General features: G+C 35.6%; 1 protein-coding gene across 15 annotated transcripts in view; it reads right to left on the bottom strand.

Annotated features, from left to right (window-relative positions):
- Positions 1–12,687, bottom strand: part of VEZT (vezatin, adherens junctions transmembrane protein) — a 75,312-nt gene that overhangs the window by 28,206 nt on the left and 34,419 nt on the right. For 8 of the 15 annotated variants that reach the window (XR_011433690.1, XM_023631499.2, XM_023631496.2 and 5 more), the window contains 4 exons: positions 10,020–10,195; positions 8,108–8,383; positions 5,232–5,369; positions 1,276–1,423 (listed from right to left, as the gene is read on the bottom strand). Coding sequence is in view for 13 of the 15 variants with exons in the window: in XM_023631499.2 (XP_023487267.2) it covers positions 1,276–1,423; positions 5,232–5,369; positions 8,108–8,383; positions 10,020–10,195 (738 nt within the window). In the remaining 2 variants the exon portion in view is untranslated. Of the gene's footprint in view, positions 1–1,275; positions 1,424–5,231; positions 5,382–8,107; positions 8,384–10,019; positions 10,196–12,687 lie in introns of all 15 variants that reach the window. The other 7 variants (XR_011433689.1, XM_023631494.2, XM_023631497.2 and 4 more) reach the window with 1 other exon arrangement.

Raw genomic sequence — 12,687 nt, 5'->3', positions numbered from 1 at the left:
ACTATTGAAGTCTTACCTCACACATGGTTTTTGTAACTTGCTTTAACTTACGTTTTTCTATGTTGTTATTTTTCTACTACTAACTCCGATGAATGTACCATAAATCATTACCAATCTCATATTACTAAACTTTTAATTTGTTTCCAGTATTTGCTGTTGCAGTATTATGAACATCCTTTGAGTAGATCTGATTACTTCTTCAGATAAATCTGTAAGCTTAAAACTGCTAGAGTAAAGGGCACACACCTCCGCGGAGATTCACTGTAAAAACGAACCAGTTTAAACTTTAACCACTAGTGTGTGAGATCTCCCTGAATCTTTGTTGATAATGATAATCAACTTTGGCAAAATGTTTACTTGTTATTTTTATTTGTATTTCTTCCATTACTAATAAGATTGAAAGTCTTGTCACATTTAATGGCCATTTCTATTTCTTCTTTTCTGAAGTGTTCTTTATACACCTTAGTGTTCTTTATATAGAAAGAATTCAAAGCTTTTATTATAAATCATTGCAGTTTTTTCCTGAGCTTGTTTGCATTTAAAATACGCAGTATCTGAAGTTTATAAGTTTAATTCTTAGGCAGTCAAATATATTCTTTAAGTGGCTCTTAAATATGAGAAAAATTCTTATTCTAAACAAGAACTTTGAAGATTTTTCCAAGGGAAGATGTAGATTTTCTAAGTTCTTTACCTGTGTTTGTTGAAACAAATGGCTAGTCATAAAATCACTCATATTGGTTTCCTATTAAAGTAAATTCACTTACCTCTAAATTCTAAGGCAAGACATACTTATGGTAAAATTTTATTTATTTATTTTTGAGGAAGATTAGCCCTGAGCTAACATCTGCCACCAATCCTCCTCATTTTGCTAAGGAAGACTGGCCCTGAGCTAACATCTGTGCCCATCTTCCTCTACTTTCTATGTGGGACGCCTGCCACAGCATGGCTTGCCAAGCGGTGTGTAGGTCTGTGCCCAGGATCTGAACTGGTGAACATTGCGCCGCTGAAACAGAATATGCGAACTTAACTGCTGTGACACCAGGCCGGCCGCAAATTTTAAGTACTTTGATATTAAAATATAAGGATCCCTTTACCCAATCTTTATGATGCTCTCAGCTTTTCAAGGCAGCTTCACAAACATCAGTAAAGCTATTATGGTGATGATATTCAGCAAACAATAAACGGGAACAGGTGCACCACTTAGGTTCAGAAAGCACAGGCACAATACAAGTGCATCTCCTTCACTTCAACCCCTCCCTTCCACAAGCGGATTACCTTCAACGCAGGCAGGCTGAAGCCATCTGTAAGGTTATGCGCTTCCTCTTCTGAAATCTGCTCTTCACTAAGTCCAAGGCCCAGCTCCTTAAAAGGCACCACACAGATGTAGTTGGTTACATTGTCACTCTCAGAGTTCAGGGGGTAGGTTAAATTAGGTTAAGGCAATCAACAAAGCCTTTTCATTAAAACATAAAAGATACAGTAAAACTGTCCAAAATACCTTTACTGATCTTTATCCTGAACTGTGACTGGAGATTTATGTCAGTTTTTAAAAAAGAAACCGATATTAAAATCGAGTATATTGACATACCTCAGATATCTTACAAGATACTTGTGAATAAAATACTTCTATACTTAAAGAATTAAAAGTTCAACTCTTCACAAGTGCTAATTTAGCTATTTTTGACACCTATCTTTTGAAACTGTATTGTGTACTTTATTGCACCATGGTTCAAGCCCTCCGAACAGTACAGTAAATACCTCTCTTTTCCTGCCAGGCTGCACATGCAGGACACCATTAGCTGACCATTATCTGAAATGCACAGACTACTGATATAAGCAGCACTGAACCGGTCCTATCTAAGTTGTTTAACATAGACACTGCTCCGTTTCCACTTTCCTCTTCCTCATGAGCATCTGTCAATATTACTATGTGATTTTTTCCACTTTAATTGTTTTTGTAAAGATTATACCCATACAGTTCTTGATAATGAACCATTCTTGCATTCCTAGCATACTCCTATTTGGCCATATTATAATAAACTTTTAATATAAGCTAGATTAAATCTATAAATATTCTTTTGAAATATTTTGTATCTCCATTTCTGAGATTGGTCTACAGTTTTTATTCTTTGTAACACATCCTGTTTTAGTAATGAGATTATAGTATCTTCATAAATAAAATGATGTAGGAGAGAATTTCTAACCTTTTCTACATTCTGAAATAGTTTTTTTAAAAAAAACTATAAAACCATCTGGACCTGGTAGTTAAAATTTTTTTAATTCATTTACTTTTTGCATGAGTAATATATTCACATGATTAAAAATTCAAAAGGGGACCAGCCCCAGTGGCCTAGTGGTTAAGTTCAGTGCGCTCCACTCTGGCAGCCTGAATTCAGTTCCTGGGCACAGACCTACACCATTCTGTTAGTGGCCATGGTGTGCTGGCATCCCACATATTAAAAAACAGAGGAAGATTGGCAGAGATGTTAGCTCAGAGCGAATCTTACTCAGCAAAAATCATGGGGTATTAAGGGGTAGAGTAAAACCCGCTTCTTACCATTTTCCCTTAGCCACCTAGTTTCCTTACCCAAAGGCAAAGGCAATCACTGTTACCAGTATCTTGTGTATCCTTCGAGATATTTTATGCATACATACATATGTAAAAGCAAATACAAATATAAATGTGCATGTAGGATATGCATGTATATATATACACATGCACACACACACTTATTTATCCCCTCATACACATATACACACAACCCCTTTTACACACAGATAGAAGGGTAGTACTATAAATACTGCTCTGTGCACTTTGCTTTTTATTTTTTCATTTGGCAATATAATCTGGAGGTCATTAGACAGTAGTACATCAAGAACTTTATCATATTTTTATATATGCAGATTTTTCATTGTTTACATATAATAAGGTGTTTTCTTTTTTAAGTGGAATATTTTTTATCACATGTCGATTCTCTTCAGTTTTTGAATTCTTCCTAGGTCAGTTTTGGAGATTTGTATTCTGGTAAGAAATTATCCATTTCCCCCTACATTTTCAAAGTTGCTGCCACCAAGTTGCATATACTATCCCCTTATAATTATTTTAATTTCTTCCATATCTATGGCTACAACACTGTTCTCACTACTAATCTTGTATACTTCCACTTGCTTTACTTTGATTAGGCAGGCAAGTGTTTATATATTTTATTGGTCTTTTCAAAGAAATGACTGGTGGATTCTTTTTTATCTTAATTCCTTGAGGTTTCTTCTATGGAGAATATGATCTCGTCTCGACCCTGGCTACCTCTCAATCACATCTCATACTCCAACTCCCAACTTCCTGGGCTCCAGTCATGACGGTCTTCCTTCTTTATTCCAATCACGCTAAATTCACTCCTGCCACAAAGTCTTTATACTTGCTGGTCCATTTCCCCGAACACAATCTTTCTCCTCATGCAAATCTCAGTTTGACTGTCATCTCCTCAGAGAGGCCTTTCCCTACCATCCAGTCAAAAAGTGCAACCCACCAATCATTCTCTGTCCTATTGTTTCTTTATAGCAAGTGTCTAAAAATCTCATTTGTGCACTTTTCATTCATTATCTCATCTACTAGAAGGTAAGCTCCACGAGACAAGGATCTCCATGAGAAAAGTGACTGGCACAGGGAACTCACACAATTTGCAATCTTTATTAGGCTATCGCTTCTTAGCCCCCTGCCCCTCACCAAACCATAAGTTTCCTGAGGCAGGGACCACGTCTTTTATGTTGACCATTGTATATCTAGTGACTACCATATTGCTCGGCACTGAGTTTATACTGAATAAATATTCACTGAATGAACAACCACTTGCAGTTTACACGCCACACTGTTGTATGTCTATTTCTTTCCATATCTTTGCTTCCCTCTACTTGGAATGCAGACTGTTATTATCCTTAAGGCCAACTGCTACTCATTCCTTGAGGGTCAACTCAGGTGTCACCTCCCTGAAAGCATTCTCTGACCCCACGGGCCAAGTACATTGTCCTGCTACACTGGAGGCACACTGGGCGCTTACGCTGTATTATAAATACAGGCTTATCTATTGACTACACTCAAATGCCTTTAAAAGTAGGTAGTACAAGTTTTTATTCTGTCTTCCTAGCACACAGCAGGCAGGTATTTAGGCAGTAGGGGAACTAAATGGACAAGTTCTTGACTAAAATTAAAATGCTCTCTCAATTTTCAAAGAGGTAGTATAGTACAAGAAATATCTATATAGAAAAAGTTTCAAGTCATAAATCCTATATTCAGGACACAACTTCATCTCTCACCAGTTGTGGGACGTGAAGCAAATCACACAAAGTGGAGGTTTTACTTAGTTTTCTCATAAAGTGGAGATAAAATCTAGCTGGGAAGGTTTGTATAAGGCTATAATGATAGAGCACAAAGCTCTCTGTAAACTTTAAGCACTGTATTTATCAGTGGTACCATACCCAGCATATTGAAGGTGTAGTCTTTTTGCATTCCACTGACTCATAATTTAACGTATCTATGAGTCTTAACCAAAATAAAGATCTTAGACACTTTCACTTTCAAACAGAACTAATTTCCTGATTTAGTAAATTTAAGTGACAAACTCGTTGTCATGCAGTCTCTGAGTGTTTATTATACACTAGATACTGCCTAAGTGCTTTATATGCACTAACTTATTTGACCTCAACAAAAACACAGTCAGGAAGATTATGTAATTATTGCCATTTCAAAAATGAATAAAGCAAGGCAGAAAGAGGTAAGAAACTTGCTTAAGGTCACTTAGGCAGTAACTGATACAGCCAAAATTTAAACTTAGCCAATCTGACTCTAGAGCCTCTGTTTTCTGAAAGGGGAAGGATTTCCTGCTGCCAGTTTATTTCCATGTCATGACGTAAATTTGCCATGTTCAGTAATTTTTAAAAATGACAGACCTAGCAAAGCCAGGTTTTTCTGACTTTATTCTTTGGACCAGTAAAGGGAGGGACTTCAAGTTTTTCTTGTTAAAAATGAGGCGCAGGAGAGCAGAACTTTCTTCCTGTCTGTTATTATCACTCCCCTTGGAATGTATTTCCAGTTCTAAAATAGTAGTGATGATGGAAATTAGCTTCAAAATAGGCCATCTCAGTTTATAGTTAACTTTTGCAGGATACAACTATAACATCTATATTCAGGACTCCGGAAACATTACTTATTCTTACACACACACAGAAAAGGATATTTTTTCAGCATATATAGGGTAGCTAGCCTTGCTGCTTGAAAGTTGGCTCTTACTGTTCTGTAGACAGCTTTCCGCAGACCGATGAGATGCTGACTGGGATGCTGTCCAGCTTTATTAAATGGGCAAGCAGCACTGACCCTGTCAAGCAAACTTGAAAAGTAAAATGTGATACAACTGTACAGGTGTCCTAAAGTTTTTGTTTCCTAAATCCACAATTCTATTAAGCTTAGAAAAAAAATCCTTTTAATGATTTTCACTAGAAAATGATTACAAATATCCCAACTCAGGCCTCATAAATAGCCATTTCACTGATACACACATAGCTACCAGAAAAAAGACAAATGAAAAATTAAAATCTCAAAGAGTAAAGGCTTCCTCCGACATGGGGACACAATGAATTTTAGTTGAAATATAGTATAAATGTAGGAATATTTATATAAGAAATTGCAACTTTTTTATATAGACACATTACCTGATAAAATATACTAAAATGGTAATACTTTACATTCAGTTTTTAAATCCTATATCCACAGTAAGAATGAAAGCCTTAGTTACAAACACTTTCCCATTCTTAATATGCATTTACATATGTTCATCAATCATATTTTTGGTAACTTGTACAGAACAATCAAATACTGTATAGAAATACATTCTGTACATTCACAAAAGTAGGGTAAAATGACTTACCCACCTGCTGCCACTGGCACTTACCTACTCAAAATGAAATAGGGGACGCAGAAAGGTAACAGGACCAGTGGCCAACAGGGGAATGCAAGTAGAAAGGCAAAGGAAGGGTTACTATGTAGTAGCATAGCTACTCTCAAAACTGTTCAAGAGGAAGCACATTTCATAGCACTTTCCAAAAGATAAATGGAGAGTTCCTATTTGCAACAATGACAGACGTTAGGCTTTTTATAAAGGAAATTATGAATGATTACATATTACATAGTTATTGGATAATAGTTTTTTCACCTAGCCAGTAACCTCTCAATAGCAAAACAAAATATTGGAATTTATTAATTTCTCATAACAATATAACCACAAATGTTTAGAACAAGACATCTAACTTAAAACTTTAAAAATTTCAATCAAACTAAAATATATTCAGCATTAAAAATCTACAAAAAACAGAGGGCAATGACTGATAGGCTTATTTTAAAATAACAGAATGAGGCAAAGAAGGGTTAAATTATTGGCTAGAAAGGACAAATTAAGGCAGAGCAAAACAGCACCCATGTTTTCAATATATGGCACTATTATTTGTATTCCATTTTACTAAATGAGTCTTAAAAATTAAAAATATCTCTAAAAAATTATGATTCAAGATTTGTTATTCCTTATAATTTTTTTCAATCAATTATCCAGCTGGAGGCAAGTGAAGCACAATTTTTTTCCAACATTTCTTCTGCCTGTCTGCATCTGAATAGATGGAAGTCATGATGTGGAGGTAAATCATGTCTAACTGGCCCATTTTAGTTCTTCCGGCCTATTTTATACATATGGGTAAAAGCTGGACAATGACAAAAGGCACAGAATCCCCTATACTAGGCTACAGAGCATCAACTGAACACAGCCACTTTGCTTAACCAATCAGTCCTCTCAATAAAATGCTGTGCGAAAATGAAAAGCAACTATTACTTAGTCTTAGTGTGATTCTTAACATTTAAAATAAGACCCTCAAACAACTTAATATTTGATATGCTCTATCAATAAGAAGTGGACTTTAACCACAATGGAAGGACAAAAATTAACAGACCAAGGACCGTTACATTTCGAGTTGTGCAGAAAGTTATAAAATCTCAATGTCTTGGGATTGCTTAAACACTGTTCTAGAACAAACAGAGCGAAGCCTAAGATGACTACTAGAGAGTCTTCCACTTCCCTGCTTCCATGATTTTCCAGAAACAGCTTTTAAGTCAAGATTAAGTACTACTCTAGAGCAGAGCAGAGTGAAGGATGCAATGACTGTCAAAGATTCTTCTGGCCCCCTTTTCATGATTTTCCAGGTACAACTAATTAAGAGCAATAATCAGTCCACCATATACTTTCTCCCACCTATAGACTGCAAAGGTTATATAAATTATTAATTATACTACAGTAGAACTGTCAACTGTTAGCGTTTAGCAGACAGCCTAGTGTACTGGAAACAAGCTTTAGGCTCAGATGGAATGGATGGAACATTTGCTCTACCACTTAAAATTGCCTGCCTTTAGTTGTATGCACAATTGCCTACCACAGTATATGCAACATAACTGGTGCTCAATAAATATAACTTTCCCTTTAGTAATAGAATAAATAGCCTATATATCCTATAGCTTAATATACTTACAAGCTAGACTGATGAATATTTAATTTTCCCATGGAAATGTGAAACATTATTATTTGTATGATATTCTGAGAATAACAGTGCCCAAGTAATCTGCTAACGTTTACCTAAAGAATATTATTAATATAAAGCAAGATTTTTCAAAATGAATTCATGTCAAAGACATCTATCATTTAAACCGAGGAAAGAGAGCATCTGACAGGGAGTAAAGGGAACAAACATTTATTGGGTAACTTTGCATGCTAGGTTCAATGTTAGGCTCTCTCCATACATTACCTCATATAATCATACAGTAACACACAGAAATAACCACGATTCTCAAAGTACTGTGGTTTTTCAAACTACATGAGCAGAATCATACTACATATTAAATCTAGCATATAATATATTTATTCCTTCACTTAGCAGGTCATAGACTTTAATAAGCACCAAAGAGAAACCTAGTTTTTTTGTAAATGCAACACAGAAGTGCAAATAGGTAATAAATATTCTAATTTAACTGTGTAGTAGAAAAGAATTATTTAAAAAGTAAAATGAAAAATGAACTCACAGTGTAAATCCTCTGGAAATGACTTCAGTTTCTTGAATGAGACGTAAAGCTTTTCTCACAAGGTTAGTAAAAGCTCGGCTATTTGTTGCTGTATCTTCCAAAAGAACATTGTATTTTTTTAGGGTTACTTGTAGTTTGGCTGTCCTCCATAATCTCAAAACTTTTATGATCAGATAAACAAACAGAATCACTCCCCATAGCAGCCAGGAAGATAAAATCCACCAAGTGGGAAGCATAATGAGCAAACTAATGAAGGCAAATAGCACTGAGACATCCCTATAACAGAGAAAACAAGAAAATGATATCCATCAGACCAGAGAAAGATGAGTTACTTTAGTCAGTAGTTTAGGTTTACTAAAGTAGATAAAATACTAATTTTTAATATTAAAACAATTTTTTAGTATTTGGAGATATTATGAGTTCCTTTTTTCCCAAAGTCAGACTTTAATTATTTGCACAGAAACATACAATAGCTCAAGAAAATATAAACATTTTTCCAATTAGAAATTATACTTGATGAGTAATTGTTTTGAGTGAAGTCATTTAATTTTAAATAATCATCACAAATCTGGAATACACATTCTTACTATAGACCATGATATGGACAAGCTTTGTACTTTTATACTTTTTTAACTAAAGTAAAAATATGTATGAACATTTCTTATTTGGGTCAATTACAAATCCACAGACTAAAATACATCTTTTATACAATGAAGGCTTTGATGAAAATGTGTATATACAAGAAAAAGGGGAATACAGGGGGAAATGTGTCTGAGGATATCTACAAACAACATCAACAATACTTGAAGACATTATAGTCAAACTACAAAGAAAGTCACATGGAAGAATAACAAATATTTGCCTGCTCTGATTTCCTTTGGAATCCTTTACTTTCAAACAATACTGGTAATATCATCAAGCAAAATCTCATCACATACTTTTATGTACTAATAGCAAAGTCTAAAATTATCTACAGGTCTCATAGGTGCTTAATCACATTTGTGCTTAATCACATTTGCGCTTAAAAGAAACTTGAAAGGAAAGCTCTAAAATTCTTAGAACCTATGGTTCCTTCTAGCAGCTTCTTAATTTCTTAGATTTTTAAAGGATAAGATGCTTTACTTCATCATCCTGAGACACAGATTTGGAAAACATCATACTTCGCTGTTGTAATACGAAGCATTTGTCAGAGTGACAGGAAAGAGAGAAATTCAGAACACTGAGGCCAATGAATGTAACTGCCTGTATAACTTCAACAGTTCAAGCAACGATTTAGTTCCTTTAATAAACTCGTACTTCAATAGGAAGAGGACATTAACAGTTCTGTATATATAATCCCTTCTTACTATTTTTTTTAAAACAGATTCTGGCATGGAACTGATTCTGGCATAAGACCAAATATTTGAAGTAGTTGAAAAGTTTTAGGATAGCATGAATTGTCACACTATGTTCCCTAGGATCTCTTCTTGGCCAACAAAACAAGAGTTGACTATTTACCTCCATGTCCCATCCTGTCCTTGGTGTCTCTACAATGTGATTACGATATAACTGAGTGATTATAAAGGAACATATAGAACCAGCCAGGGCTGCATGCACACACGTGCATAGGTATAGGGGTAAGAGAGATTCTTTTTGGCACATGTTATACCTGCTTGTTGGATTGTTAAAAACAGAATTAATTATATTCAGTTGAGAGTACACAACAACCTAATTGGATTTTTTCCCTAGCTTTAAACAGTATTCACTTTAGAAAGTTACTTTTTTTTTTGAACCTCTGGCACATCATTACATTAGTTACAATGCTAAAAGGTATGGAACGTTTATAAGGCCTTTACAATGGAGAGCATGATGACAGATTTCCTCTGCTAATACTCTATATGTAAGCAAAGGATAGCTGTTTTCTGGACAGTACCAAATATTAGGGGTTGCCAGGGAGCAAAGTGTTGGAAGGTGTCCATTTTCCTGTTGTTGAGGTTGCCCTGCAGACAGGATACTGGGATCAAGTAGCTCAATCAGCTCCACATCCTCTTGTAACAGGACTTCCTGTTGCAGGATGGTATGTAGCGAGTCGAGTCGGAATCCAATATCCTTGCCATTAAAAGACCGGAAGAGAGGTATTAGTACATACATAAGTTTGTATTAGATGCTAAGTTCCTAATAAGATTTAGAGGTGTTTATTTTCAGTATAGACTCTATGAAGAAGAAACAACAGTCCAATCTATCTTTAGTATGATGTGTGAAGTTTTACTTTCATTGTCAACGTGAAACAATAAAGACTGAGGTAAACATTACTGAGCCACTAGATGTGAAATATAAATTTTTAATAAAGAGATATGAAGTAATTAGATTAATAAACCTGTTTAGTGAAGCCTAACTAATTAAATAGCTGAAACACAACAGGGAAAACATAATCCTGTAACAGATGCTGTCCCTGAGTACTCTAACAATATAGCCAATATCTAAGAATTACATCAGCAGGATCAAGGCCTTTTAAAAACGGACATTCAGATATTTAAAATACATCGTTAAGAAATGTAATGCAAAACCACAATAACATGTGCATAGCACTTTATAGTTTACAAAATGCTTTCACATATACCAGCTCATTTATTCCTCCCTCTTTTCCTTCTATTCATCTATCAAGGAACATCTTATGCATACCAGGTACCAGGCTTGATACCGAGGGCACAAGAAAATAAACAAGACATACAAGTCTCTATTCTTAAAGAGTTCAGAGTTTAATGAAGAGGACTGAAAAGCAAATAGTTACAATATAATGTGCACAGAAGTGCAATGAGGTATACCTAGAGTACTATGAAAATGGCATAGAGGGACCAAAACTTGCAGTGAGGTCAGAAAGAGCAAAAGAGGTGATGTCTGTGCTGAGTCTTAAAGGATGAATAAGAACTGACCAGAGGAAACCATGGGAAGAGTGAGATGAGACAGAATCAAACCTTCTCTAGTTTGGGAAGCTGCAAGTCACTGACATTAGTTTTGTGCACAGAATACATGGTAGAGAGGTGAGAGATGAGCTAGCAGTGTTAGTGCAGAGAGGTTAATTCTCACAGGAACCCTGTGATGTCCATTATCATTCTCATCTCCATTCTACAGAGAGAAAACCAAAGCCCAAAGAGATTAAGTAACTTCCCAGAACTCTGATTTCAAATCCTAAGTCTTTGGGAGTTGATTCTGCTTCCCTGTATATAGTCTGCTCTAACAGAAAATCTAAAGTTTTATTTTGTATTAAATTTAGGAATAGAGTGATCCTATTGTCTGATAAAAATAAAGAGAACTTTTAATGGACAAGGCCTTTAGCAGTTAACGTAAAACTGGTTATGTCTAGGGTTTGAAGGCAATAGGTTTGTTCGTCTTAGTCAATCATTCCTATATCACAGAGTCCAGACCCGGTTGATTATAATGGAGACTTAAGTAGGAATGCAGTGATCTATACATCAAACCATAAGCACATATCCTCTTAATCATGGGTTACATCACTTTTAGAGAAGGAGAAGAATATATATATATTATTTTGGTGAGGAAGATTGGCCCTGAGCTAACATTTGTGCCAATCTTTCTTTATTTTGCATGTAGGATGCTGCCATAGCATGGCTTGATGAGCAGTGTGTAGGTCTGCTCCTGGGATCCAATCCTGGGAACCCCAGGCCGCCGAAGCAGAACGTGAGAACTTAATCACTATGCTACTGGGCCAGCTCCAGAAGAATGTTTTTAATATTAGGCCTATCTGGAGACATTTATTTTCAATTATCAAAAAAAGAACATCTAATCAATGGAATGTTGATCCTCCTTTTAGCCTGGTGTGGCTTTTTCACTATCTACTGACACACCCTGCATGGTCCTCTGCAGTACTTTTATGTGTCATATTTAAACTGTTGCTTCTTCTCTCTTCTTACAATTCTAACATTAGGAAGCACTTAGTGTGACATCCCACCCCGCTTTCATAAAGAGAGAACAGCCCAACTCACTTTATACTCTTTGTGGCGAGCGGCAGGAGGGCTAAAAAACCAAGGAGGTCAGTAGGCGGAGCATGGTAGCTTTTCAAGTGATCTTTGAAATAAATCTTCACCTATCAGCCTTACTATTTAGTTTGGATTCCCCAATCAGACATAGTCATATTCAAATATAAATATGAAAAATCAAACTTTTGCTACAAAAGTTTTAAATTATAACTTTTATGAGACCCCTATGTACTTGTATATGGGCAAGTTTAAAGAAGCCTAACCATAAACGAAGGCTAAGGCAGACAGAGAGGGGGAAAGCTATTAACATGGAATGCAAGCTCTCCCTCTTCATGGACCCTAGCATAGACATGCCGCTTTATCAGACATTCACTTTCTTCACACCTTTTCTTGGCATCGGATTTGTTGCAAAACTGGGATAATGTCTCCCCGAAACCAACGTAATTCGAGGTAGTATTAATAGCTTTGGAAATACATGTTTCAAGAGTGAAACTAACAACCTACAATCATCTATACATACAAATGAACTTGAAAGGGACCAAGATACTCCAAACAACTAAAGCAGCCTTGTCTTAATGATCAAATCACCTCTACAAAGGAAGA

This window comes from Equus caballus, chromosome 28 (assembly GCF_041296265.1).
Source record: "Equus caballus isolate H_3958 breed thoroughbred chromosome 28, TB-T2T, whole genome shotgun sequence".
Taxonomy (NCBI): domain Eukaryota; kingdom Metazoa; phylum Chordata; class Mammalia; order Perissodactyla; family Equidae; genus Equus; species Equus caballus.
This window is presented reverse-complemented; position numbering and strand designations above follow the sequence as displayed.